This window comes from Ostrinia furnacalis, unplaced genomic scaffold (genome assembly GCF_004193835.3).
Source record: "Ostrinia furnacalis isolate ACB-3 unplaced genomic scaffold, ASM419383v2 OfSCF6548, whole genome shotgun sequence".
Lineage (NCBI taxonomy): Eukaryota > Metazoa > Arthropoda > Insecta > Lepidoptera > Crambidae > Ostrinia > Ostrinia furnacalis.
The window spans coordinates 23249-46632 of NW_021136787.1; the positions used below are offsets into that span (position 1 = coordinate 23249).

The window sequence follows — 23384 nt, forward strand, 5'->3', positions numbered from 1 at the left end:
TAGGAAACTTGAATTTTTGTTTAACTTATGTGACGTCCAGTACGAACCCGGAACATTGAAGGTCATTAAACACTTATTAACCCCGAAAGGGATCAGCATCGCACGCCTTTCACCGCGAGGCGAGGCATTTACGGTACGGTGCGAATAAGTGTGCGTTGCAGTACGGAGTTTCATACAAATAATACTGACCGCGTCGATACAGTTACGATCCGTTTCCGGGTCGATAAGTGTGCTTCGACTTTATGCGACCCACAAGATCCACAGTTTCCCTCAACTTTATACGTTTCCAATCTCATTTCAGGCTCTGTTTCTCATAAGCGTCTAGATTGAATTCTGTATTTGAACTCGGTTTTCCGACAAACAGACGCTTCTTGGAGCACTTTAGTTTGTTTCGTTTCATAAAGCGGATTTAGCGGTCAATAATTTCACGTATGTGATTGCTTTTGATACCAACTTATCGTTATCAATTCGCAACACGTGATTACTTGTTTATTTTTAAATATTACATACGTGTGTGGGAAATACTTTTACCGTGTAAAAGCATTTCAGTATCGAATTGTGAAATTGTGCGTCATAAAAAAATTATGACGAGTAGCATTAGCAGAACTGACAATGCTTTCGATAATATTTCCCATTTAGGTAATTCCTGATTATTTTCATAAAAAGTTACATTTAGATAGGTAATATTCCTATCGGGAAGAGTTCTAAGTATCTGCTTTAGAAACGTGCTGGTATATATATCTCACTAAATCTCACCTTTCTATCAAAGAGTCAGCATAGAAAAGCACCTAACATGCATTTTACCTACGTGCCAAACATTTTTTATAGAAGATATAAGAACACCATATTGTGGCCAATGGTGGGTTATTATGAAAGAAATAAATATTGCCTTCCAATTAGTTAGGGTGCGGCGCGAGCTAGTCCCTACGTGGCGTGCATGGTAGAACGATATTTGCGGTTAGTTACAATTAATTTGTTCCGGGAATTTGAGTTATTTGTATTTATTAATTGCTTCACCTATGGTCATTTTCTCTTATTATATTCATTAATGAAAAGTCAACACCAGACTCAGATTTCGTTATTTTATCCCGCAGGTACGCAGGTAACTATTAGTAACACAACAAATATTTTAGACTAGATATTTAATGATTACAGACAACTTCATAAACTACTACTTATTTTATTAATGCCAAGCATCAATAGTAGTGACGTCATGGTTCTGTTCCATGCTGTCTTGGGGCTTTCTATTTACGGATACGTTCAGAGCCAGCAACTGTTGTATTGGCAGCCTTGGAGAGAGGTTCACCATGCTTGCCCACTGGCCAGCACACAGTTCAGGAAACTTCAGCTTCTTCAAAAAGTGGCCCTCGAGGAACCAAGGCGATATACACGTGGGGGAGTAGTCCCATATCTTCATTTCATTCAGACGTACCCATCTGAAAAGTGGAAAATTTTCATTAATGACCTATTTTCCACACTAATGACTTGCGCTTAAATTGGTATTATCGTTTGATAATGCGACCGACGCGGATGCTTGAAGATATGAGTAATATGAGATAATCCTAAGGCACAAATCTTGTAATTCTTGTTCGCTATTGTCGACAGGTTTACCAAAGTTATGTAGAGTGGTTAGAGCGGGCGGTCGGGAAACGAAAGGTCGGAGTTCCGGGATTCTTAGAAGATCTGTTGTTTTACATGACAAGCCTAGCAAAAACCGATTTGGCCTAGGACAAAGTCTGAGCCTGAAATTAGGGTTTAGCCTAACAAATATAAAATCCGAATAACCACGTCTATCCCAACATTCACTGAGTGTTGGAAAGGCTATATAAATCGCTTTTTATTGAAGGTATCGTAATTTCGGTTTACGGTCGACATGCCTTTGGGTCAAATCGTGGATTTTACGACTTAGGCATTTCTACAAGTAAAGTGCGAAATTATGTACCTAGTCTTGAGTCATTTATTGTTCTAGACTCGTTGTACCACAACTTATAGAAAGAAACTAAAAAATAAGCAACAAAATAATTGTATCAACCCATGTGATGTAACGTGATCAGCTGGTGTAATTAATTAGTACCTACTTACTACTTTTATAAGATCAGATTTTCAGTTTTAAAATATTTAGTTATTCAGTTGTATGTTTTGAGACCTTGTTATATTTGGATACTAAAATATAAATTACTTTTATTACGAGTAAGTTTAACTGGTAAAATAGTGAGTACTCTCCACTAGGCTAAATTTCGACATTATGGACCCAATGAAGATAATTTAGCCCGGGAAATGCTCTGTTACACTGGAAATAGAAAAAGGGCAAAATCGCTTCCTTTTGCCCGTAGATTCAGGTGGATTATACACAAAGGCAATAAAATGCCGAGGGTCTTTCCGGCAGATTGACTTAAGGCGAATCCGAACGCGAAATTGCTGTCACCAATAGTTTTTTTGTTTTAATTGTTATGTTACTAAAAGACAAATTACTGGTATTTTTAAAAGGAAAATGTAGTTACTATATTTTTAAAAGAGTGTAAAGTCTGTCAAGTGTAGGTATCGTACCTATGAGATAACCAGTTAACAGTTTTGATGTAATGTGCCAATACTTTTAATAAAGAATACCCAGCTAGATTTAGATCATTTACTTAAATGATCTTATTAGGGTTTCATCTTCTGAAAACTTGTAATTAATCTGAAAAAAGTGATCACTAAAGTCTATCTAGGATCAAAGCATCCATCGAATCTCTGATAATATTTTGTTCAAATAAAATGACACTCTCGCAGTTAAAAATATAGAAATAATGTTACGGTGGCATTTGTCGCAATAGGTATTTAGGTATGTAATATCATAGAGCCATGAGAAAGGTAAAATTATATCAAATGGCAAAAATTAGTGAAGGGGGTACCTAACTCGGTAATCTGATTCAAGGCAAAGGAAAGCAAATGAAGGTAAAGGAAAGCAATGCAACGGTGAATTTTTATTGTTATTGAATATACTACAGCAGTTTACTTCATTGTGCAATCAAATGTAATTGTCACGGGGAATAAGGAAAACGAGCATAACGTGAGCCGTTTCCTTAAGCGTTGATTTTATTCCAAACGATCATAATTTTCATAAAAAATAATCGTATTCTTTAGTAAATTTAGGAATGACATAATACTGAAGAGACTTGAATGTTTAATTAATGAGACATCCACGAGATTTCAACTTGATTAAACAGTGATTTGATTAAAATCTAATCTCGATAAGATTATGATGAAAAACTACTTGATAAAAAACATTTTTTCGATAATTCTAGAACTGAGAGCTGTACGTAGGTACATACTTTACATTTGTTAAATACCCAAATAATAATTTGGATAACTAACTCGGTCCATATTGTATTAACTGCTTAAATTGTAAGACTAACGCCCGTATTCACAAACGATGCTTGCTTATGTGAAGTAGCAAATCGAACGCACAGCGTTGAATAGAGCTCTGTGATTGGTTCGTGTGTCACCCTGTGCGTCCACGCGCACTGTGAGACCTCATAGTAATGTGAATGCGTTAATGTGAATTTAATAAACTAATGTGACAAAGCAATAAACGATTGAGTAGGTACATATAAAGTAATTACATAGTAACTCGTGTCATGAAACTTTTCAAAACATTTCACGCTTTATCATATCACGCTTGCCAATTTTATATACTGATTACGGAATATTCACTCTCTTAGGGAAATCCCGGAATTTAATACAGAAAATAATATTTTATAGCTTATACAGGGTGGAAACGATAAAAACGGGACTATTCCTACCTCTCGTTCCCACTGATGCGACTCCTGTGTAGCCTGGATCTACAGCTTGACCGCCAATAAAAACCCAACCAGTGAAGGTCAAGTTTATCCCGGGGGAAAGTTAAACTGTCATTGGACCCGCAACAAAATTAATTAGAAGAACATTAAGGAGAAGTTCGAAGGTAAGGTTCTACTTCCCTCCATTGCAAAGCGGATGACAGGTGACAAACAAAGGTTAAGAAAAGATATAAGCTAGAAACATTGATTTTTAGAAATAAATCGAGTGAGATCACTTATCGTTTCCACCCTGTATAGATTACGATGGCAAGGCAAGATCAGATTACCCAGTTTAAACGTGCCCAAATCATTAATGCCCATCTCTTTGATATTCAGAATGTAAAGTGGGCAGGAGTTTTATCTTCGTACTTCCTTCAATGATTTGTAACAAAAACATCGCCTGAATACGTAATTTGTGTTTTTAAGATTTAATGCATCGCCCAAAATACCTTTCAACCTTTTACCACTGCACTTTACCCTTTGAGAGATAAAATATCTAACAAACAGCCTTTCACCCTAAACGCACCTACATACACTACCTTTTCACCATGGGAAAACGGAATAACATGGGTAATTAGGCATTATTTTCGTTAATTTTTACTTAGCTCGCAGCATCTACAGTAGGCTTCAAATATTAAAGTAAGAAGACATTACAGACTCAGAGTCATTTACATGTTACATTACTTTTGATATTTAGAATATCAGTGCTTTTTATACAAGAAATAGAGCCTTGATTTTTCCCTCTCCTAATGATATACGCGAGCAATGCCTAAAAATAAACATTTATAATGATGAGAATATCACGATTTCTTTGTCAAATAAAACAAAAATCGGTATTGAGTGGGATCCGATTTTTTGGTGTGTTATTTTAATTCTTATAAAGTAGGTAAAGCTACTACTTTCAAACCCAATTACATTAAAATTCAAATAAAATAAGTAGGATATAACTTACGCCGAAATATACAGCGCGTGGCAGTCGCAGTGCCAAGGGTTGCCGGACAGTTTCACTATTGCCAATTTGGGCATGTAATCCAGAGTCCGCGATGGCAATGATGGAAACATGTTGCCATCTATATACCTGCGAACATACCAGATATTATATCTGACAAACCTGTATACTGTATAGGGTCTGTATACTGTATACGTCCAATTTTACAGAGAATTTGCCCTTTAAGTTTAACCCCATGATTTCTGCACTAGTTGATTTGATTAAATACCTACAAATTAAAACCTACAAGGTGAAAGCTTGGACGAATAAACCGTGGTTAATTCGTCCAGGGTGAAAGTTAGCAGCGAAAATGACTAAAATGCAAATACTTACAAGGTAGTAAGATTCTTCAAAGTAGAAAATGTCTTAAAGTGCACTTCGTATAGTTTGTTGTCTGACAGCAGAAGGGAAGTGAGGTTCTCAAGGCCGTGGAATGCTGTGACGTTTAAAAAGCGTAATTTATTTTTGGACAAGTCCAGTTTCTCAAGTCTTGAACACTTCGAAAATGTGAAATCAGGTAGCTCCGTCAGTGAATTCTCTTTTAAATCGAGCGTATGCAGCACTTTTAGGTTTTCAAACTCGATACCTGTTAACTAAAATTCCATCCTATAAATCAAATACGTTTCTGAATAATATTCAATGAAAACTTTCTGAAAATTTCTGAAACATCAGAAAATACTTACACTCAACAGATGATTACTTGCTAAATCTAGGTATGTTAAGCAAGTCAGATTATAAAACAAACGACTTGGAATGTTTTCCAATTTGTTTCTGTCTAGAAGTAAAGTTTCCAGTGAAATTAAACTCTCGAAAGCATTCTCAGTAATATTACTTATTCGGTTATCAGAGAGCTTTAATATTTGGAGGGTCTTTATTAGAAAAGTTCCGTTCTCTATTCTCTGTATTTTGTTTTTGGAAAGATCCAATATAGTCAACGAGTCAAGTCCCACAAAACTATCGGCCGGTACGTATATGACTTGGTTATTTGAAATGTCTATAGTCTCCAATAAAGAGTTGTTTGCAAACACCCTTTCTGGTAAAGTATACAAAAAGTTGTTCGATAAGTCAACATGAAATAGCCTTTTAGTTGACCTGAAGGATTCGCTGTCTAGTTCTTCTAAGTAATTTCTTTGTAATCTCCTGAAATGACAATAAATAACACAATCATTTGACCCTTATAACATTAGCAAAAAGCTTAAACAAAAAATATGTCAAGGGCTTTTATAAACAATAAATGCTTATGAAAGCATATTGGAAAAGCACCCGCGATCACAGAGAAAATATTATTGTAACTAAAATCTGAGGGCAAACAGTGCACAAATGGGGATTGGATTGCTTTTTGTGAGAAATAACTTGACTCATGTGCCATCGTAATATTTTACTTTAGGGCCCACAACGTAACTCATAAAGAAAAATGAAAGGTTATGGGAGTCTTTTGTCAGATTTAGAAGAGGAAAATGTTTACATTGATAACTTGAAGGCGTTAGATTCCGAGAATTTTCAATAACTTCTAGAGTTTTAAATATCAGCAGAGTTAGTTATTTTTTGTTTAAATTACTTAATTAAGTAGTAATTAATTAATTACGTCTTAATTAATCTAGTAACAAATATTTTCATCACAGTTCTTAGAAACTAAAAGATCAGGGGCGGCTTTGAATTCAAGGGAAAGTTCAGAAAAGCGCTTACCGCGGCATTTTATGTAGTTTCATAAGAGTAAAATAATTATGTGACTATTTTGACATGCTGTGTTTGGCTGAGTGTGAGTTTACATCAAACGCGCTCACTAGTGAGCGTGTTTAAAAAATGTATGAAAATTTTAGTTTTTGAACGTTTCCCGCTAGGGGCGCTGTACAATCCGTCATACATTTAATGTCATTTTTTGACACGCTCACAGTGAGCACGTTTTATGTAAATTCACACTAGGCCCTTGTCCTGCTTGTAGGTGCATTTACAAAGACTATAACTCACAGGATCCTCAGATTGACAAGTGGCTCGAATATTCCCGACGGCAGATACTCCACGTGATTGTCAAACATATCCAGCTCCACCAACGATCGCATGCCTTTGAACGTGGTCTTATGCAGGGTTCGCAATTTATTTGTACCTAAATCGCTGTAAAGGTAAGAGGTAAGCTAATTAAGCCCTTTGTGCCTATCTAGGGACTCACTAGGCGATCACAAAGGAGAACTTCATTAGTCCAACAACTTAGTTGTAACATTTTTATCCATTGTCCTTAATGATTCGGCACTATTGTATGTATTTGTCTACATGGACTAAGCTAAGAAGTAGGTCAAAAGTAGATAAATAGAACTTGCAAGTTACTAATAATAAATAATGAGCGTAATAATAAAACCTGTCTATAGTATTGTATTTAAAAGAAAACACTATACCTACCTTTAAGAAACATCAATTATGAAGATACAATTTTATTGCTAATTTTAATTCCAGTGCGAACTTGGTGTTACTTTATTACATAGAACTAACTCTTAGTTCTACAAAACAAAAAAAAACAAATAAAGGGGACACAATATTGCAACGCACTCTTTTGGCAGTACTTACATNCTTATCGCTAGGCAGCGATATCCTCCAGTACTTACATGGTCAGCAGATCAGCAGGCACAACTAGGTCAGTGGTCAGTGTCGTCAGTCCAGACCTCCAACAGTTCAGCGAACGCCTGGTGACGTCGCAGCGGCAAACGTGCTTCGAGCATTGTCGCCACCTCGATTGGCCATAACTTATTGTCCACGCTATAAAGTAAAAAGAAATTGAACTTGCATAAAATTAAATAACAAGAAGTCGGTTATATGTAGGTGCAAATGCATTTCCTATTGCGCTGCTGATGTAACAGACGTCGACATTATAAAAGTTATTTAGAAAATAGCTATTCGAATTTTAGTTAACCTATTGGTTAAAATACTTGTTGGTTCTATACTTAAAAATAATTAAGTGATGCGAACTAACAGTAGGACTAGGTAATTTATTTATTATTGTTATTTTCTTTTTAACCCTTATTTACTTATTATTAAGCTAACATAATGAAATCTTGACTCCTAAATTGTAATAAATGCAGTATTATTATTATACCCGTAAATGGAAATTTTGGAGTTATGAACTTTTTACGAGGACGGCAAGTGGGTAATTTGATGTATTCATTTGAATTTTATATAGGGTAGTAAAATAATCATGATTTTTATAAGCAAAATGTACCCATAAGCCTGTTGTTATCCATTGCGAAATCTTTTAAAGGATACTGAACTTTTCCTAAAAATGCTGCGTCGCTTGCGATTTAAGTTAAGGCGAATTTCTATGTCTGCAACGTATTCTTCAATTACTTGGTCATAAATCATTCAGTCAGGCTTCAGCAGATATTATCATATCTTACAAAAATGCTGAAGTCTTTTGGCATGGCGTTCAAATATGCCAACAATTTTATTTATCCTCGTTCCGTTGATGAAAAGCTTTTCTGCTGCATACTTGTAAACGTTTAATCGTCTCGACTATATTAATTTTTTGCCTTCCTGATTACTCTAATTTATTGTTCTAAATTTGGGCCAGAAACGAATACAACTAATCAGAGATAATTTGTCTTCTTAGTTGAATAAGTTTAAAATAAAGAAGAAGCTAGGTACTAATTATACTCGTAGTTCTTGAATCATAATGAATTCTGTAACTAGCAACCAAGAAACAAGAAGAAGAAAAATATTATATTGTTTTAACTTTCATGGTCACTAACAGAATTATTATTGACGGAATTGCTCAAATCCGCTAGTTCCTCAGTTACTCAGCTCTGTGATCATGGCGTTTGCAACAGTGCCTAAATATCGGAGGCTCGTAATTAAGGTACATGGTAGCAATGCCGTCAGTAATGAATTATTTTCAAGAAAAAGATTAAAGCTTCAACCACACCAACACGTGCAGATCGCCATCGCCGCGCAGGCGCGATCACAGTGCGATCAAAGGCCAATGACAGGTCGCGTGAACTGTCATAGGTCGCGCGACCTGCCATTTCCCTATGATCGCCGGCTATGTCGATCTGCACGCGTTGATGTGATTGAAGCATAAATCATGAGCACATACTCGGTTGCTCGATCGCTCGCAGTCGCGTCGGTCCAGTTGCCGCCAGTGCACGTCAGGGGCGCAAGGGTCGGTCGAAGGGCGGTCCTCTTTGCAACCGCCTTGAGTCAACGTCTCGAATACTTCGCACGAGGGTTAAGCTACATTGCGTTTTCAAGTAGATCCATCAACATGATGATGGATCTATTTGAAGTCGTAGCAACTAGCAACCAAGAAACAAGAAGAGGAAAAAGATTAAACCATGTGCATTGTGCATTGTGCACATACTTGGCTGCTCGATCGCTCGCAACCGTCGGTGTAGTTGCAGCCAGTGCACGTCAGGGGCGCAAGGGTCGGTCGAGGGGCGGTCCTCTTTGCAACCGCCTCGAGTCAACGTCTCGAATACTTCGCACGAGGCGAGGTTAAGCTACATTGCGTTTTCAAGTAGATCCATCAACATGATGATGGATCTATTTGAAGTCGTAGCAACTAGCAACCAAGAAACAAGAAGAGGAAAAAGATTAAACCATGTGCACATACTTGGCTGCTCGATCGCTCGCAGTCGTCGGTCCAGTTGCCGCCAGTGCACGTCAGGGGCGCAAGGGTCGGTCGAGGGGCGGTCCTCTTTGCGACCGCCTCGAGTTAGAGTCTCGAATACTTCACACGCGGTTAAGCTACATTGCGTTTGCGCCGTTTGGTATGCTGTAATTAAAATACAAAATACTTAAAATGTTACATAGATTACTGACTGAAACTGATCACGGGACTTCCCACCTTTCGTTCCCGCCGCTGCAACTCCTTTGTGGCCAAGATCTACAGCTTGACCGACACTAAAAACCTAAATATAGATCGTTTCATCCACGAAGACGCGCCCCCCCATTCTTCCGCAAATGTTTGAGTGTTGTCGGTACACGCTAAATTAAGTATTCATGATTGCACACTACAATAATGACGCTCGGATTGCTCGGATCAAACTCCCCGCACCCCGCGATTCCCTCGACCAAAAATTGGTGGGCGGGCGCGTCTTCGTGGATGAAACAATGACAATAAAATAAAAATACTAATGCTACATCATCGTAGGTTACTTTTGTTTACTTAATAATTGTTTGTTTCTAGCCAGCTTATAAGATTATTAAGTTAGATTTTTAGCCTATCCCGCTTAGCTAAAATCATGTTGATGGATCCACTTGAAGCCGTGAAAAATTTGTTAAGGGCTCCTAAAAAGAAAGGCTAAAGTGCTATCAGGGTTTTTACGAGCACTATAAAAGTCAGCTCAAATTATGCTACCTTTATTCAAATTTGTATAAGCTTCCGTAATAATTTCAGAATGATATTTTTATTTCAGCCTTTAAATTGTGGAAGATTTCTCAGTCTGATTGAGTGAGCCCGATATTTATGTTCGTTATTTTTCGTTCTCTTTGTTCCAGTTTGCTATATTAAGGTCTAGTAACACCGCAATAAAAATGATAAGCAAGACAGACTTGTCGTCTTTTTTAAATGATTTTCCGTGTGACCTTGATTTATGTACTATCCTACTGCCCGTTGTTAGCTTTTTAGTACTTATAGCTTTGATTTTTTAAATACGCTGAGTATTATAATAATTCAAGATACGATACTGATACTCACTGAAATTGTTCAAGTTTTAAAGAATTTGCATGAAAATATGTAATCTGAATTCTTTATGGTGAGCAATGTACATTATACAGCGTTGGAAAAATCTTTCATCGCGCAAATAAGTCGCATGCCCTGAATATTGATGCAAGCTCTAATACTAGAATGAAAAATGCAGATAAACGAATAAAGTTACAAACAAAATGTAGAGTTTCAGCTGTCTTCTTTCTGTTCATTCTCTTTGTTACTCCGCGTTCTTTGTATTGGGTTTAGTTTATTTTGCTCACACAAACAACTCCATTGTAAAGTGCAAACGCAAGTGTAAATAAAGTTCTATTTACGTCCAAAGCAAACATTAGTATCTTCTAAATCTACTCTCATTAAGTGCTTAATCTTCCGACTGCTACGAAATACAAACAGTATGGTGATCGTCACTTCTGTCTGTCCACTCCTCCCCTCACCACTTTAATTACTTGTTATTATACCCACTTGTAGCTCCTGATAAATTGCAACCCAGGTACTTTAGGTAGATTGTGGTTAAGAGAAAAATGCTCTGGATTTTTAATTTACACTTTCCGCTGACAGTGCAAACTACCAGCTCGACTTAGGGCAAGGTGCCAAGAAAAAGTTAAGCCGCAATCTTTAATCGGGTGGTAATATCTGCGGCCAAAGTTGGACTTTAATTTTATAGTGACATGGTACAATATTGGAAACTTTAAAAAGTTGGAAAAATCATGATATATCGTCACATTAATGACACTTTTAGTTTAGGAACATTTAAAGATTTGCTGCAGCTAATAAAAAACTTACACTCATAAAAGAAAGCCGAAATGTCATCATCATTTGCTCTTGTCAGTCCACTGCTGGAAAAGCTTCTCCCCATTTCACGCATCTCGAAATACCATAATATCTTCATACATAAAGTGAGGATTATTTACGAAACTGGTGTTGTATGTAAATATTCTCACCTTATTTCTAGCTACGAATGTAAGCAAAGTATCTGACAGACCCAAGCCGGCGATGCGAGCCTACTTACAGTTCGGGAGCCTCATAATCCCGATGTAGCGGGGAGGGACGGGACAAGTTTCCACTAAGTTTTAATGAAAATTACACAGCATGTTGTTGTAATTTAATGTTAACGCATTAACATTGGAATGTTAAATGGTTAACAATAGTTTGTTGATGAGAAGCCGTTTTTGCGTAGGCATTTTAGGCTAGATTTTCCGAGGAAAAACAAACAAAGTACCTATTTTAGGCATTCCAGACTTAAAAGAATAATATTGTCTTGCTAGCTTCTTTTGAAAATAAGTTTTTGTTCTTACTGGAAGGTTGTTTCACCAAAGAACAAATTTCAAAAGACTTAAAGAAAAATGTAAGGTCTTTAAGAAAAATTGCTACTCATTAATAACGCAGATTGTGTTACAGTCGCGCTCGTTAGCCAACAAAAACGAATATTTACTGTGTTGCAATTAAGTGTATTAAAACAGCACTCGCTAATTTAATTACTCAAGAATTAATTAATGAAAAACACAAAGACTAGCAGTGATAAGTATTTCAAAGTAGTGAATGAAAACATCCTAAAAGCCTTTACGTCATTGTCTGGAAAACAAAAAGAAATTGCAAAATAATAAAGTTAGCTGTAAGTTCCATACGATTGTTTGTGCCTTTATTAAAATATTTGGGTTTCAAATCTTTTTAATCTATTTACTAATAAAGTTTTAAAAGCGATTCTATCATTTTGTATTAAAGTAGGTACTCATAATCAAAAAAAGACTAGAGGCGCGGTGTAAAATGTCCAAGGATATTTTATTTTTATTTGAATATAAATTTAAATCGCCAGTAACATCATAATATCTTCGTTAGCAATATCTAGGTCATAATGGATGATCATAAATAATTTTAGGCACGTCAGAACATCACAGAAGACTGAACTTGCGTCACAGACAATTACAAGCTATTTGAAGCTTTGAATGTCATCGCAATCTAGCACCATAATACTCGTAGGTATTATTATGCCTTTTATTGCTCAAAATATTTAACTAAAGTTAAACCATTTCGAAGATTTATACCGTCCACTGCTGGACAAAGGCCTCCCCAAGGATTTCTAAATGTTGTGCTGATCATGATCATAGCAAATGTTGTGCTAGGGATAAAGACATGCGATTTTTGGTTTTACAAAGATAATACGATAGAGAATAATACAAAGTAATAAAAACCACCTATTATAGGGGCATTTTTAGGAGAAATTTATCAAATAACCAAAAAAATACGAATTTTTAAGCAGATTTTTTTCAAAAAGTATCATTTTTTATTATTTGTTGGCATTTTCTGGGTATTTTATGTATTTTTTCAGTATCGCCTGTTATTTAGCATTATTACTATTTTTATTTTATCAGGATATACCGCTTAGTTTAAAAGTTATTACGTTTTCTTTACAAAAGTAATTGGAAGAAAAAAATTCTATAAATTTTTTTTTAAATCTCAAAAATTTTTTGACCTCTTTTTTGTCGATAAAAATAGGTCTAGTTTCATCTATTTTCATATGTACACTTTAACGTGACTCACACTGTATATCATTAGGAAAAAAAAAGATTATAAACTTCAATAATGTTTCCAGTTTTAGTATACCTAACACCAGTTGCTAGTTTTTGTGTGGATGAAAGAGCTGCGTTAAGATATTTTAGAGTTAAATTAACGCAATGCATGTTAAACTATTTTTAAGTTACTTAAATAAATTTAAAATTCAAAACAAAAAAACTAATAACAGAAAATAAAATAAATTATTAGAGATCCATTTGACGTTCTACTGATCCATCTTTAAGAATATCTGATGAGGATAACTGGGCATATCAGTCGGTCTCACGACGCATTACTCTAGAACAGTGGTTCTTAACCGGTGGTCCGCGGACCACTGGTGGTCCCTGGAGGCATTCCAAGTAGTCCACGAAGTGCACTTGCACACCTTGGTCAAAACCAATTTTAACTGTTTTTTGCAGTCAAACTGGTTTTCACCGATTGAGGTGGTCCCTGACAAGACAGAAATTTGGTAAAATGGTCCCTCATGACTCAAAGGTTAAGAACCACTGCTCTAGAAGTTTTATGGGGTGTGAGTGACAGTGACATCATGAGAGAGAGATTTTCGTAAGTATCCTAGTTCTTAATTATTTTATGACATAGGTATTGTTGTTTTAATAGTGTTGATATATCTTCACGATACGTCAATAAAAGTTTATTTGCTTTACTTAGGTCTATAAATAGAAAAATGAATATTTTATTCTTTCCACATCGCAGTTTGTTTTAGTCTGTGAACACAATACTCAGTTCTGCGTCTGCGGTAGGATAAAAATGTGAGCACTCGTATCTCCTAAATAAACCACGAAGCATTGTTCTTGAATACATTTGTTTGCGCGCCTTATCAGCTTTGATGAAGCTCCTGTATTTTGTTCTTTTGAAATTACGTCCACTACCTATCTTCAAAGAGTCAGAGAAACAAGTTTATCCAGTTTATAAAATAATGAAGAGTTTATATTTTAGGCCAAGTAAATGTAACTAAGGGCATGTAGTACACAATGAAACAACTTGGAAGTACTACAGCGTATTAAGAAATGTTAAGCAATTGGGGTACCCACCATAATATGTGTTACGGTCAAAGTTGGTAGAGCTAAACTAAGTTAGCTGGTTAAAGTTTAGTATTTAGTTTAGTTCCTAAACTAACTTCAGCTAAATTGTATAAGTTGGTCGACCGATAATGGTGGGTAATATTAGGTACCTAGATTTTCTAAAAAATAATTCTCTGTAATATTTTTTCATTGATATTTGTCTACACAGGCGATAATACAGCGATTGACCTAAGGTAAAACTTACCCACCTTTTGTTACACTATACAAAGAACAATCTACTCGTACTAAACTAGATGAACAAAATAAATAATATAAGTAAAACCAAATAAATGGTAAGCTTTTGCGTATGAAATCCCAAAAAGGTCGAAATTTAGTGATAAAAATAGTAACAAAAAACAACGTTCAAATAAAGTCTGTAAGAGCAGCTTAACTTAGACACACACAATTTATTTCGGATCTAATTTCTGTACCGTATCAAATATTTATGGAATAAGTATTGATCCCTTATTTAAGTATGTGCTCGAACCCAACAATTATTTCGTTACTAAATAAATCCTGATAAGGATAAGCTATCGGGATAAAGTGGCGGATTCATTAGCGGCATTGTTTTTAGGAGCACCGAAATACATCGTCAATTTGATTATGCGAATACTAACAGATAAAACGTTACAAAACATAATATAAAATAAGTAAGTAGGTACGTAACGTACTACAGAACATTTGTGTTTTGGAGCAATGATTTGTTAGAGTACAGATAAACCAAGAAAACTATTAAAGGAATTCTAATACCTACCTAAGTAACAAATCTATCTAGTAATTAAATGATGCCTAAGAACCCATATCGCATTATAAAATTGTGACATTATTATAAGCCTCTAACATTGTTGAACCTTGTTTTGATTTCAATTCATCTTACCTTTCTCCTCCGACCCCGGTGTTTTCCAATTCCATTTGTTTGGCTCTCACATTCAGAGCAGAACTGAAATATGTACAGCGAGTCCCATTTTCTAGAATAAAATAGCTTACCTGCAGACACGGTGGACTGAACAGCAATAAGTAACCAAAATAAGTTCATGTTGAAATCGTTGAACCGCGCTCGTAAAAAAACAACGTTTCTGCTGAATCACGTCCCGCCATGTGTCTGTATATTCTAAGCTACCATGCGAGTGCATTATGTAAAAGCGCACCAATAGGCTAGTTTCCTAAAAAAACCTTTTAATCCGTCAATCAAAAAATATTCGGCACATATTTTTTTATTTGTTAATCAAATAAGTACTTAATTACGAAGTTATGATGCGTAGAAGTTCCGTTTGATGTCACAAAGTGCTACACTTTAAGCACTCCTTGACGTCACGGGTCTCTTTTGATTTTTGAAAAAGTGAATGTCGAGTATTTTTTGCTAAGTTAACTTACGGACAAATTCAAACCCTTGCTTTTTTACCCTGGATAGAGACCCTGTTCCCTATTCTATTTGCAAGAGCGCTTTTTCATAAAAATTTCTTCACATTTAAACCAATTTCAACGCTCATTCCAACATTAAGGCATGAGAAATGGTGGTGCGCGGGAAATTTCGCTTGCCCACTACCTACGTTCTTTACGTGAAAAACAATTTTATTGTTCATGCTAAAATTGTATGCCGGCAATTTACAATTTCATGAGCAATTATAAGTAGGTAGGTATTCATTCTACTCTGTGTGTTCCAAGTGTTAGTGAAGCTTGAGCTGCAAGCAGAGCAAAGCTAAGACATCTATTTCTACGCAATACGCTTTTGACTAGACTTCCCATCTAATTTAAAAAGCCCGACAATAAGTATTCTACATCAATAAGAACTACGCCAAGTGTTTTCTTTATCGATTTGTATTCCCCAACGACTATTACGGGGCCCTCTATGCTTTTCTCTAAGATATTTTAAATAAATATTAGTCCTCAGCTGAAATAGCAACTTAAATAGAAGCCTAAGCTTACCATTACTTAAATCATCATTATATTGACAGGTCTGGAAGTTTAGACAAGAATCAGTGATAAATTGCTTTTCGTGTGTGTATAAGAAACTGGAAACTCAGGGGAAACTTCAAGTAACACATCTGTTTCATACAGCTTTATTCGTACAAGTGATTCATAATTTAGTTACTAGGTTCGAGTATTTAGTAGTTTACAATCTTTATGATTCGTATAACTAAAATTAAACGATAATAAACTAACGATTAATAAAATTAAACTTGTGACTAGACCAATCAAAGGCTTGAAATTCCTGGGTGAGATTTATACCTGTATTAATCCCATTGTTCCGTACGAATGAAAGCCATCCATTTGCTATTTTATCAATAAGCACGCAATTAACTAGTTAGTTGAATTGATTACGTCCGTTGTCCAGGCCGGGTCGAAGGATCGCCATTTGTTATCACTGGTCCTAAAGCCAAGGGGATATAGGTCACAGCTGGAAAATCAATTCAAGCATTGATTTTTATTTATCTTACTAGCTTTTGCCCGTGGCTTCGTCCGTTTGAAATTTTGTCGGATACAGAAATCCTTTATCACGCACATCCTAGTTTCAAAAACCGGGACAAAAACTCCTATTTCCTTTTCCGGGACTAAAACTACTCTATACCAAATTCCATTGAAATCGCATCAGTAGATGAGGCGTGGATGAACGTAACAGACAGACTGAGTTACTTTCGTAAACGAGGAGATGGGTGGTCTAATGCACCAAATATACTAAAACTTTTTTTCTGGTACTATCCCAACTAATATTATAAATGCGAAAGTAACTCTGTCTGTCTGTCTGTCTGTCTGTCTGTCTGTCTGTCTGTCTGTCTGTTACGCTTTCCCGCTTAAACCTCGCAACCGATTTTGATGAAATTTGGCATAGAGATAGTTTGAGTCCCGGGAAAGAACATAGGATAGTTTTTATCCCGGTTTTTGAAACAGGGACGCGCGCGATAAAGTTTTTCTGTGACAGACAAAATTCCACGCGGGCGAAGCCGCGGGCGGAAAGCTAGTGGTCAATATTCCTATTTTTGTTCAGATGCTTCAGGCTAAAATCAACATTATTGTGCAGAAACAAGTGATTTTGTATGTGAACCATGTCGTTAAACGTATGTGGACTATGAAGCCTCATAAAGTCTGCCACCAGAATTGTGAACTCACTCCTATGTAAACAACCGAATGATAGACGAAGTCTTCAATATCCAAGAACTTCTCTTCTAAGACAAACCGTGAATTTTATTTGGTAGTAAAATGTTTTACTTTGACATTGAAATGGTTTCTATTGGGAGAGTTAAGTAAGTACTGAAGAAACGGTCGACAGCAGGTCATCTAATAAAATAAAGATAAAATAAAGGACTGTGTAAAACAAAGTCTTTTATTATGTTTTGCGCAGCCACAGAAGCAGCAAAAGTTTGAATTTAAAACTGCTGAGTTTCAAAGGTCACCGACCTTTCATACAATATTTTTCATTATCTTGCGAGCTTATACAACACATAAAGCATCAAAGGTAAACCGCACACAGCTCACATTTACCTAAAAGTGTGACATCAACGGAGTGTATCATTTGCAACATCTAGTATACTTAGGGGGCGTCCATAAATTACGTGAGACAATTTTGGCCATTTTTCAACCCCCCCGCCCCCCTTGGTGAGATTTGGTGAGATTTTGCCTGACCCCCTCCCCCACCCCCCTAATCTCACGTGATATTTAATAAAATGCCTATTTTGCAATGTCTATGCTTCGAGTATATTAGATTTATATGAAAAAATCAGTAACCCAGTGTCGTGCCACGCGCAGTGCAGGGTTCCGTAGCTTCCCGTCGTTTAGTAAGACAAGCAATTGCTTCAACCTAGGACCAGTTTTTTGATTCACAGTTAAAATAACTAATTGTTAAATTTTGCTACTAATGGTTAAATATTAATAAAAATGTAAACTAATAGTTAAAAAATGTACTAAAAGTCAAGTTAAACACTGTTAAAAAACAATTTTTTTCTGTTATTTAACCACTTGTCATTTGACATCTGTCAAATTTGAGTATTGGTTACTTTAACTACGAATACATATTATTTTCATACTTATGTTATGTCATTTTTTAGGGTTCCGTAGTCCTGACAAGGAACCCTTATAGTTTCGATATGTCTGTCTGTCTGTCCGAGGTTTCACTTGGAAACTATTGGCACTAGGGAGCTGTAATTTTGTGAAGGTATGTATATTAATCATGCCGACAAAACGGTAAAATAAAATTTCTAGGGTAAATTCATCCCCACTTTACATGCAGGGGAGCTCCCTGCATGTAAAGTGGGGATGAATTTTTGAAGATGAAGGAATACTATAACGGTTAAGATACATTACTTAGTTTAAGAGTAATAGTCATTTGACTCATGTATTATACAATTTCTTAACCAGTAAAAATTCCTCAGAAGAAAATATGAAAAGTGACTTTAGATGAAGTAATTGCTTGCTTCTGAAATATATTCTGGTAACGACAGACAACTACGGAACCCTACACTGCGCGTGGGACGACACGCACTTGGCCAATTTATTAAGCAATAGCGATGCTGACGACGTTTTTTTTTTAATTTCGAATTTTCTTAATTTCGACATTTATTTTGCATCTTTTAGTGTTCATAAATGCAGATGGAGGCATTTTTAGTTTAATTTGATTAGACGGTTTGGAATAAATTGTCATTAAAATCATTAAAAAAATCTTTTTTTTTTACTTCAATAACCCAGTTTTCTGGCAATTTTACTCTATTCTTGCGGGAAAAATTACGTGATATTTTCCGAGACCCCCCCTCTCCCCCACGTGAGATTTAGTGAGATTTTCGTTGACCCCCTCCCCCCCCTAAAAGCCTCACGTAATTTATGGACGCCCCTTTACAATAGGTGTACCTACTTCGTTAATGCTTACATTATTATCCATTCTTTCTTTAATCAAAACTATGTAGGTATTATATTTACTAGCAGAACTTAGTAGAACTTGAACACTGCTTACTTAGTTACTTTAATCTAAACACAAGAAAATTTAAAATCGCTAAACGAAATGGATTAATCCTGAATTTACTATCTACATTCCAAGATAAGAGTAGTCTGTAACTATTTGTGAGTAATAACTTGAAGTGTCGTTTGACAATAGAAGATTATTCAATTTCTCAATAGTGCCTTCGCGAAAGTAAATTAATTCGTACTTATAACTTATCTTTTATCTAATTGTTAAGCCGAAGTTTTGAGGACTGATTACTAAGCTAAAGTACACAAAGTTTTGTTGTTTCCTAATCTGGTTCACAGGCATTTCAGGTTTGAATCAATTAGACAAATTAAGACAATTATTGTGATTTATTACTTCTATTTCTCCAGCTTCGTTTAATAAGTTATTTAGGTCATGTCAGACGCCTACAAAGGCTTACAGAGTTCGTCACTAGATCGTTACAGCCCACAACAAAATAAGAAACGTGTTTATTTTCAAAGCCAGTCGTACTTCAAGCATTGTGGTACTTTATGTAGTTGGATTAAGTTCGATTTTGCAAAATCCAAAAATTGCTAGCGTCACTTCACTCTCTATTTTTATCATGAGACTAATCACACACCGTCAAGTTGATTACGACTGCTCTTTAATCTCATAATAAACGCAAGTCTCGTCTACTTTCGCAGGCTGAAAGGTAATTTTCCTTATATTCTTATTTATATACTTAGCTTACCTAACCACTGTGCTACCAATCTGGAACATATTATACAGTATCCAATTAACTCAGAGTTCAAACCGCTCTCAGCGCTTTAGATCTATTGTCTTGGGACTTCATTATCCAATCCGACGCTGATTTGCATGAAAATGTTAACATGTAACCCCAGAGACTTTTATTTAAAATATTATTACCGAACCCTTTGGATACGTGTATTTTTATTCAAAATACATTTTGCATTTGAACATTTATAATCTACTATCTTATAGGTTGTCTGCTCTCCTATAAAACAATATCGCACCAAAACATTTTCATGTCAAGTAACGCTAAGAGTAGATAATGTTGATAGCACTCGAAAAGTCAGTCAAAGTCAAAATTAGTTATTTGCATGTTACTATAAAAATATAAAAATAAAATAAAAGAATTAAAAGAATTATTAAAAAAAAGTTTTGTTCTTATGAAGCCTTCACTCACATGTCTCATAATCTTTTTGCCCTACCAGCGCTTCGAGACTAATATTTGGCAAGTGTTGAGAAGTAGCGCCGCAACAAACTCACGCCTCAAAAAGTTATTATATGAATGGTTGGATACTTACTCTATCTAACACTATAGCAAACCACCACTGGGGCTTCGCGACCTGAGTTTGAGATACCCTGGATAAATTGAAGAGCAGTTTAAATTAGCGACTTAAGCAGCGTCTCATCTATCTATGACGACGGAAATTATTTATTGACATCCTTGTTATTATTCCTGTAAAGCATTATTTTCAGCTAGTTAGGTACGATTATATTGTATAGAATTGAGAAAAGGTAAAATGAAAATATTTGAGTGTTTTTTACCTTAGTTTTCATGTAATGGACAGCGCTACTTTTTTTTAAAAAGATCTCGATGTCGATCGACCTCGGATGGGTTACAGAAATATAACCAAGTTATCTTATTAACCTGATTGCCCTAAAAGAAATAGGATTCTGCGCTTCAGAAAAAAGCTCGGTTCAATTGCTCACAATTGTGATACTAGGTTATGACACAGCCTACATGATTGGCTGAGATGTGCTACATGAAAAATCCATCAGATTATTGCACAAAGAAAAAAATACATACATGCTGTAAAGACAGTAGGTTTTTGTTGTGTCTAGCCAAAAGCTTATACACACTGAGATTATCTAATTTCTATACATATATTATCTCGATACATCTGTATCTACTTCTACTACTTCCGGATCTAAATAGCACTATACAGGGTGGCCCAGAAGAAAGTTCACTTTTGAAAATTCAAGGAAACGGAAACTGTACATTTTTGTAGAACTTTAACTATTGCAATTTAAAGTAAATTTAATGCAATTTCTTTTTAAATTTACCTTTATTAAATTACAACGCTCAAGAGATTTCCTTGACGCTTACAACATACATCAAAATCTTGAAATGCGTTCGTTAAAATTACCTCAAAACCTATTTTAAATTTTTTACCGAATGCTCAGCTTCAGTTGCTGCATGATTATTGGATTATAAAAGTATACTCTATTTTTAAGGTAACGCCACAAAAAAGAATTTTCTGGACTGAGATCAGGGCTTCCTGGTGGCCATGAGATGTCACCCCTGCCTGAAATTATTATTTTGTGGGAACAATTCTCTTACCATCTAAATGCTCTCATTTGAAGTGTGACACGTAGCCCCATCTTGATGAAACAAAGTGCTCCTGTCATAGCCTTGCGAATCTTGCAGCTTTGAAATCAAAAAGCTTCTCAGCCTGCCAGTATAGCGCTCTCAAAAATTAATCATCCTTTCAATGCAACAAACCAATTATGCAGGGGTGAAATCTCACTGCCTCTAAGAAGCGCAAATGTCATTCCAGCAGACTTCTTTTTGTGGGGTTACCTTATGAGAATAGTATACTCTAATAATCCAAAAACTCTGCAGCATTCATCCATCCTGAATCCATTTCGAGGTAACTCTAACGAAAGTTTTCCAAAATTTTGATGTATGTTGACCGAATGTAGTAAACGACAAGGGAATCACATGTACGATCAAATTTATAAAAGAAAGTAAATTTTTAAATAAATTGCACTAAATTTCCTTTAAATTGCAATAGTTAAATCTCTACAAAAATGTACAGTTTTCGTTTCTTTAAATTATCAAAAGTGAATTTTCTTCTGGGCCACCCTGTATATTATAACTATATGAAGCGACGCGAAGCGTCTTTGAGGAAATGCTTTGGGGGAGGCCTATGTCCAGTAGCGGACGTCTTTCGGCTGAAACGAACGAACGAACGATAAAGCGACGATAGCCGAACGGTGAAGGTGTCGGACTGGCCGACTTGTAATCCTAGGAACGCAGGTTCGATTCCCGCCGCCGCTAGACTATCGTGGTGAAACCACTAGTAACACAAGTATATTTAGCTTAGTATAAAAGAGGTTTAGTTCAAACTTAGCAGTGAGACGCTGATACATAATATTGTATTCTCTGATACCATTTAAAACGTCCAAGATAAATTTCGTCCACAACTCTTAGCCACGATTACTGCTTATGGCTAATAATGGTGATGGCCGACATTTGTCACGCCGTTGAAAGACTTTTGAGATGGCGAAAACCGACTGAAATTAATAATTCCGAAGAAAAGCGTTTATAACTTAGATTGAACAAAACCCATGGCTATGTAGCTATAGACGAAGATTGACTTGTCTTGTATTTACTCTGAACTTATTTAAGTTTAAATTTCTTAGTCCATTAAGTATAAACATTAAATGCCAGTTCTCATTAGGCAAATTGTTTATTAATTTGCCAAAAAAACTAAATTTCAGTTCTAAAATATAAATACTTTTCGTGAAAATCCACTTTCGTTAAGTGCTTGCTATAATGGAAAAATACAATGCTTATGCTAAAAGCCTAAAATCGAATTGAAGCGATCTTAAAGATGTAAAATAAAACAAAAATGTATCTAACCAACATAAGGCTTGGAAAATTGGTCAAAGAGATTATTCGAGAATCGAGATTCGCATTGCTAATGGTTGCTATTTGTATTTTATACTCGTATGTAATCTTGCATTTGAGAAAAAGTCAGGGTCGCTTAATGGAAGAAAATTTGACATCTTTCCATTTTGCTACATGATATTTTTTCATTAGCGCTCCTGCACACGACGCCGCCGCCGCGCCGCCGCCACGCCGCCTCGCGCCTTTGCACTGTTTATACGCGGCGCGTAAAGGACGCTGCCTTTTGATTTGAATAATGTTTTTTAAGTAATATTTAAAAAAAAACATTTTGATATTTCTTTAATAAGTTGTAACGCATTTACGAACATCATTGATCATGATTCTTGTTCAGCCTTTTAAAATGAAAGTGTTCATATTGAAATTCTGATTTTTGGCCATTACATTAAAAATAGTTTACCATTCATGGCAAAATCAGACTAAGGACATGCCGTTTCCAAAGAATTACCACATTAGTAAAAGAAAACACTCCTACAGATAAGCTATAAATAAACGGTCTTTTATTTAACTGGCGTTATAGCAAGGTAATTAAGTGCGAGTGGTGTTTGTGCGGACACGGCAAACTTCGTCGCCGCACCATAGCGCGCCGAGCACCCTATGAGACCGCTATATGTGCGCCTAGTCTGAATTCTGAAGCGAGAG

The 23384-nt window shown here is 35.8% G+C and overlaps 1 protein-coding gene across 1 annotated transcript; it reads right to left on the reverse strand.

The window, feature by feature from the left end:
- Positions 1–1183: 1183 nt before the first annotated feature.
- LOC114362506 (carboxypeptidase N subunit 2) lies at positions 1184–15201 on the reverse strand. The gene is made up of 8 exons (XM_028317939.1): positions 15118–15201; positions 9401–9562; positions 7404–7554; positions 6775–6918; positions 5490–5946; positions 5140–5399; positions 4771–4896; positions 1184–1436 (listed from the first exon to the last, which is right to left on the reverse strand). Exons 1-8 carry the CDS (start codon positions 15164–15166, stop codon positions 1184–1186), a joined length of 1602 nt encoding a protein of 533 aa, XP_028173740.1. The 5' UTR covers positions 15167–15201.
- Between the last annotated feature and the right edge of the window lie 8183 nt (positions 15202–23384).